Here is a 6,996-nt window from a genome sequence, read left to right on the forward strand (position 1 = left end):
TTGTCTATGGCTCTGGTGCTTGTTAAAGCTCTGAGCTGGTCTTTCTGTTCTGGTTCTGGTGCTGATCCATCCGTGGTTTTTCAGTCCTATTTCTTCGTTTGCAGTGGCTTCTCTCGCGAGTCTGTCTGCGGTTATCATTTCCTCCGTTGTCATTCTCCGGCACCATTTTAGCGATATTTCACTACCGCTTTTCTGCAAATCTAGCAAGGTTGCTTTGATTTGAATTATGTCCTTATTTCGTGTGTTTGCGTGCTCAGCCCACCATATGGACATTCTACTGTCCGTTCGAATGGTGATTGGTCCCGGTAGACTTCTGTCCCGTACCAGTTCTATGGCTTTCTGTACTGCCACGAATTCTGCCGCTCTGGAGCTCGATTCGTCTTTTATCCTTCGACTTATCTCCTCTTGGGCGTTTGTTCCTGTCCGAATCACTATTCCTATGCCTGCTTTTCCTTCCTTGGCACTAGCGTCTGTTCATATCTTGGTGTTTCCGACACTATTTGTCCGATTTTCCCACGGTTCCTCCCATGGCCATGGCAATTTCTTTGGTTCTAATCCTTTTGGCCCATTGGGGTATCCGTATTTTTCAGCAGCTCACCCCTGGATCTCGGCTTCCAGGTATAGGGTTGGTGTTCCAGCTATTACCTGCAGAGCATCATCCTATGTGGTTCGATATGCGCCTGTGATTGCTTACAGTGCCGTTCTTTGTGCTGCTGCTAGCGCTGTCCTAGCCCTTCCCACCGAGGCCCTGTGTCCCCATATTTCTGCGCCGTATAATACTGCGGGATTTATAACCCTGTCGTATATTTGACGCGTGACCTCTGGTGCCCTAGGGTTGCTTCTTCTGCGCAGTGTTCCCCAGAGTCGGCACATCACTGTTTTCTGTTTTTTTTCCTCAACAGCTGTATGTGTTGTATATACTGCTGTTTCCTGTCAGTTGTCACACCCAGATACTTTACTGTATCTTTGACATGGATGATGTCTTCGCCAAGTTTGACCGTCGGTGGTCTGCTGTTTTTCTTGCTCCAGAAACAGCAAGCCTCAGTTTTTTCCTTGTTCTATTCTGCTCCTGCTCCGTAGGTGCATTTCTTGGCAATTCTACCAACAGTTGTTCCAGGCAAGGTCCAGCCTGTTTCTGATGTATTTATTGCTGAGAGCAATCACCTGGTCGTCCGCGAATGCCTGAATTCTCATTCCGCAGTCCCCTATTTCCGATTCAGAGACTTTGCGGAACCAGCTGTTCATGCCCAGCAGCCATAGCGTTGGTCCTAAGCTCGACACTTGCGGACATCCCTTGTCAATTTCCATTGCCACCTGGTTGGTGATGATATTGTTTCCCGTCAAGAAGCTGGCTATTGATCTTGCCATTTTCTTATTTATTCTGCTTCTTCGCAGTTCTTCCAATATTTCTACCTGGGTTGCTCTGTGGAAAGCGCTTCGGAGGTCCAGCGTCACAATTAGAACGTGTTTCCCTTGTTCTTTTTCGGGTGTTGATCCATTTCAGTAGATCACTCACGGCTTGTACGGTTGACCTGTTTTTTCTGAAGCCGTACTGCCTTGAGTCGTGTAGCTCCATTTTCTCCGCCATTGCCTGTAGTCTCTGATTAAGTACTTTGTCTAGTACTTTTCCTAGCGTTGGTAGAAAGCTGATGGGTCGTTCGCCTCCGTCGCTTTTCTTTAACCAGCACAGTTTGGCCGTTTTCCATATCTTAGGAAAGTATCCCGCGTTGTAACAGTTCCTGTATAGCGTCAGGAACTCGTGTTTTCTCGAGATCCAGACATTCTTCAGGAGCTCGTTTGGTATGCGGTTTTCCCCTTCTGCCTTTCGTATTCTCATGTTCTCTATGACCGATTCGATTTCTCCTTCGGTTATTTCTTCCTCGCCAGTCTCCGTACCCGGCCATTCCTCGCTCATGACTTCGCGAGTTCGCTCTGTTTCCTCCAGGTCCATTGCTGGGTGGTATTTCTCCACTCTTTGTTTTTCGGCTGCTTCTCTTGCCTACAATGTTGCGTCTTTAGGCGTTGCTACCACTTCGCCTCTTCTTATGCCCATTCTTCTGATGGCTTCCCAAATACCGTCCCACGAGTTTGTTTCTATCAGGTTGTTAATCGCCTGACTGTCGTGCTCGGTTTTCTTTTCTCGTATTATTTTCCGAAACTCTCTCTTCCGTTCGTTGTACTCATTCACTATTTGTTGATTGTCCGTGCTTCTTCTTATTCTCCTCTTCAGTGCAGTTACTGCTCGTTTATGTTCCGCACACTGCCCGTCCCACCATTGCATTGCCAATTTTTACCATGATGGTTTTTCATTTTACCAGTCTTCCTGCTGCCTATATGGCTTTTTGAAGACTGGCCGCCTGCTCCTCAATCACTTCGTGTGTTACTGCTTTGCCGATATTGGTCTCTATTTCTTCCAGTTTCACCCTGACCAGATCCCAATCGGTGCTGGCGAAATCCCATCTTGCCCTTTTTCTTGGGTTGGTGTTCCCATTTCCGCTCGCCACTCGATATATCTGTGTTCGCTTAGTGTTTCCTCGTCACCTTTGATTTTCCATTCTTCCACGTGTATTCTCCTACTCCACGTGAGGTCCATGTGCCCTGTGCCCCTATTACAATCGAAGCTGGGCACCGCGTAGTCTCCTTCTGCGAGCTCTAGGCCGTGGCTGATTGCCCAGTCTAGAAGTTCTTCACCTCTTGGAGGGCTTCTAGAGCTTCCCCACAACGTGTGTTTTGCGTTGAAGTCCCCGGCGACTATCCATTTGCCTCGGTATCTGTTTATTCCGGCGGTGAGTTCGTCTTAACTTTTCAGTGCCCTCTCGCCTGGTTGGTTCCTCGTAGACGTTTGTGATCAAGACGTCCTCTATTGCGATTGTTGTCACCTTTTTTGTTGACAACTCCTCTATCAGTAGGGACTGGATTTCTTCTCTGGTCCAGATTTGGGTTTTGCTTCCCGTCATCTTTCTCATGAGTTTCCCATGCCTGTGTCCTCGGCGTTGGTTCCTGGATTAGTACTACCTCCAATCCATCTCTATTAGTATATTGAAATACACATTTCAACACATTCATATTGAAATACACAATACACACAGGTATGTGAATTAATTTACTTAGAACTGGTATATTTGGTGACTGCTTTGGTACCTTCGCTAACGGCATGCTTAGAAAATTCATCGGGTAACAATAACCTAACGGCGGTTTGGAATTCTCTGCTCGTGACCTGGTCGATCTTTTATTGTAATGGCGAGGCGCGACACTTCGGCGGCTATCCTTTCGAATATATAGTCTACGAAAGAATTTATGATCGACATGGCCTTGGTGGAGATACCCATATCGGGAGGAACCTGCTTTAAAACTTTGTATATGTAAATCGCATAGCTTTCCTTCCTCACACGCTTCTTTTTCTTATCGCTCTTAGAGATTTTTTTCTGGGCTTTTCCAGCTTTCTTGGCCTTATCTTACCGCTTGTCTTCGGTGGCATTTCGAAATAAAAATCCCGACGTCTCACGTACCTCAAAGAGTACTTAACTAAAAAAATGCCTTTAATTCTAGAACTTATAATAATCGAAGGAACACTTCTAAGCCCCGCCCAGAGCCCAAGTTAGAGTCTGATTGGTCGCGTATGATATATCGAGTTTGGCTGGCGAACAAAATTCCAGGCCGATCTGTAAAAAATATCCAGTATCGATTTTGATTTAAAGGTGAGCAGTACCTAACAACGATCGAGATTAACATATCCGGACGTGGTAAAGGTGGAAAAGTGAAGGGAAGGGCCATGGAATCGTTCCAATCGCGCAGGATAACAATTTTCTGTCGGTCGTATTCACCGACTTCTAAGGAAAGGAAATTTCCCCGAACGCGAAGGGGCTGGTGCTCCCGTCTACTTAGCTGCCGTAATGGAATATTTGGCGGCCGAAGTTCTCGAGTTGGCAGGAAACGCCGCTAGAGACAACAAGAAAACAAGGATTATCCCTAGGCATTTACAATTGGCCATCAGAAATGACGAAGAACTGAACAAACTCCTCTCCGGTGTTACCATAGCCCAGGGCGGCGTTCTACCAAACATCCAGGCCGTATTGTTACCGAAAAAAGCAGATAGTAAAACCAAATAAGTTACATGAGCCTTAGGGCTTTTGTGTCATACAAAATCCTTTTAAATATCGGTCATTTTCAGGACCACCAAGATAATAAAACAAAAAAAGAAATTTAATATTAAAACTCATATTATAACTTGCTTTTACTAATTATTTAAAATACCCTAATAAACAGTTTAAGTATTTTAAAGATTGTTTTATGGGTGTGAAAGATTTTTCTAGCGGTTCTCCTTTAGTAAAATCAACCGTATTATGACATCGCGCCTTGTATATATGTAATTAAAGATGAATTAGTGGGTCGGTCGATTAAGTATAGAGTTTTGGAATCCAAACCCTCAAATAATTAGGGCCAAACGGCCATCATCGATATCTTTTCTGTTGATCTCTCGATATTGCCCGTTTTATATTGGCCACGTTTACGATACGGAATTACAGCATTAATGCTGTGAATTGTACTTAAATTATTATTATAGATAAAACTATGATGATTGTAATGATTATAAGGTTATACTTAAATCCTAATAGAGCTTCAATTTTTTAAATATTGATAAATTTGAGGTTCTGAAAAGAACCGTTGTTTAATTTTTGTAAAATTAATTTTGAGTGTCACGTTTCACGTTAGTTCGCGAATAAACTATGCGGCTTAACCTCCAAACCCGTATAATGTACGCCCTTAGCGTTTCAAGGTGTATACTACAACCATTGCGGTAACGGTTTCCCTTTTGGCGTGTTCGGTATATGTAACGGTATCTCTGATGACGTCTTCCAAAGACACTTTTTTAATACCCCTGGTCTCTTCGTAAATCAGGCCAGATATACGTTTTACGCCGCCTCGTCTAGCCAATCTTCTGATGGCGGGCTTCGTAATACCTCGGATATTATAACGAAGCACTTTACGATGCCGCTTGGCTCCTCCTTTTCCCAAACTTTTACCACCTTTACCTCCGCCGGTCATATTTTATCGAACCTAACAAAAAAAAATTAAATGATCTCGAATAAGTAGCGCGCCCACAACACGAGTGCTACGGACAACTGTTGTCGATTTCTTTCAATCAGCCCGGTTTTGTAGACTTGGGATTGAGTTCCGCCCACTAGCACAAAACGGACCAATCAGACTAGATAACACGTTATAAAAAGGACTCTCTGATTTTATGACCAAATCAGTTCGAAAGAGGTCGCCGTCGTTTGCGTTTGATACTTATTTTCATTATCTCTAATTTAAAAATATGCCTCGTACCAAGCAAACTGCGCGAAGATCAACAGGAGGTAAAGCTCCTAGGAAACAAGCGGCCAGGAAAAGCGCTCCAGCTATCGGTGGCGTTAAAAAACCACATCGCTACCGACCGGGGACGGTCGCTTTGCGGGAGATTCGTCGTTATTAAAAGAGCACCGAATTATTGATTAGGAAATTACCTTTCCAACGATTGGTTCCCGAAATCGCTCAAGACTTCAAGACCGATTTACGTTTTCAAAATTTGGCGGTGATGGCTTTACAAGAGGCCAGCGAAGCTTATTTAGTCAGTCTTTTTGAGGGTACTAATTAATCTGCGATACATGCAAAGCGAGTAACCATCATGTCCAAGGATATTCAGCTAGCGAGACGTATAGAGGCGAACGTGCCTAAACTTTATTTTCTATCATTTATAATACACTAATTATATTCGTATTTTGCAACAGAAAAAAAAAAGGTTCTTTTCAGACCACCTAAATTTAATTAAAGAAAAAGAAGATATTTCAATTAATATTCTTTTATCCATATTTAAATAAACACTTCACTAAAAGTGTTACAGATTTTTATCTCAGAATTATATTCGACTACATGTTAGTAATTAATAACAGTCGGTGTCGTTATACGCATTGTTTTTAAAAACTAAAGAAGAAATAATGTAGTGACTAATAACCAAAGAATAACAATATACTGCTGATAACAAAATTTGTATTTCAATATTGGATACTACAATATACTGGAATTTTTTAAAGATTTTTTTTTTATTTATCTAAATTGTGGCTCTGAAAAGAACCGTTTTCTCCTTTATGATAATCAAGGCTTATGGTTTACTTAGAACTGGTATATTTAGTGACGGCTTTGGTACCTTCACTAACGGCGTGCTTAGCCAATTCACCGGGCAGCAATAATCGGACGGCAGTTTGGATTTCTCTGCTTGTGATTGTAGATCTTTTATGTAAGGAGCGAGACAGGACGCTTCGGCGGCTATCCTTTCGAATATATCGTTCATAATAATCGAAATAATTCATGATCGACATGGCCTTGTTGGAGATACCCGTATCGGGATGAACTTGCTTTAAAATTTTGTAAATGTAGAACGCGTAGCTTTCCTTCCTCTTGCGTTTCTTTTTCTTATCACTTTTGGAGATATTTTTCTGAGCCTTACCGGCCTTTTTGGCCGCTTTACCTCTTGTTTTCGGAGGCATTTGGAAATAAATATTACGATATTAAATGATCCACGAAAAGTAATAGACTAAAATAAATTTCAGAAAACCCTAGAATTTATAATCTCCTTAAATACACTCCTAAGCCCCGCCTATTATCTGAGTTAGCCTCTCATTGGTCGCGTACGAGATCATACGTTCGGCTTACGAATAAAATTCGTTGCTAGTATGTTGGCGGTTTTAATACCGATTTTAATTCTAAGGGGAGCGAGTTCTAGAAGCAATCGATAGTGAAATGTCCTGACGTGGTAAAAGCGGAAAAGTGAAGGGAAAGGCGAAGCCTCGTTCTAACCGAGCGGGATTAATATTCCCTGTCGATCGTATTCACAGACTTTTAAGGAAAGGAAATTATGCCGAACGCGCAGCGGCCGGTGCTCTCGTCTACTTAGCTGCCGTAATGGAATATCTGGCAGCCGAGGTTCTCGAATTAGCAGGCAACCCCGCTAGAGATAAC

General features: G+C 42.8%; 1 protein-coding gene across 1 annotated transcript; it reads right to left on the minus strand.

The window, feature by feature from the left end:
• Nucleotides 1-4,764: 4,764 nt before the first annotated feature.
• LOC143205534 (histone H4-like) lies at nt 4,765-5,054 on the minus strand. Its single transcript, XM_076418694.1, has one exon. It carries the CDS (start codon nt 5,044-5,046, stop codon nt 4,765-4,767), a length of 282 nt encoding a protein of 93 aa, XP_076274809.1. The 5' UTR covers nt 5,047-5,054.
• Nucleotides 5,055-6,996: the final 1,942 nt, after the last annotated feature.

The sequence above is a fragment of the Rhynchophorus ferrugineus genome, unplaced genomic scaffold (assembly GCF_030347505.1).
Source record: "Rhynchophorus ferrugineus isolate W39M unplaced genomic scaffold, kcgeb_rfMv2 rfM12, whole genome shotgun sequence".
Lineage (NCBI taxonomy): Eukaryota > Metazoa > Arthropoda > Insecta > Coleoptera > Curculionidae > Rhynchophorus > Rhynchophorus ferrugineus.

What these genes read in the sequence shown, in the direction of transcription:
- LOC143205534 (XM_076418694.1), bottom strand. Translation starts at nt 5,046, where the DNA reads ATGACCGGCGGAGGTAAAGGTGGTAAAAGTTTGGGAAAAGGAGGAGCC.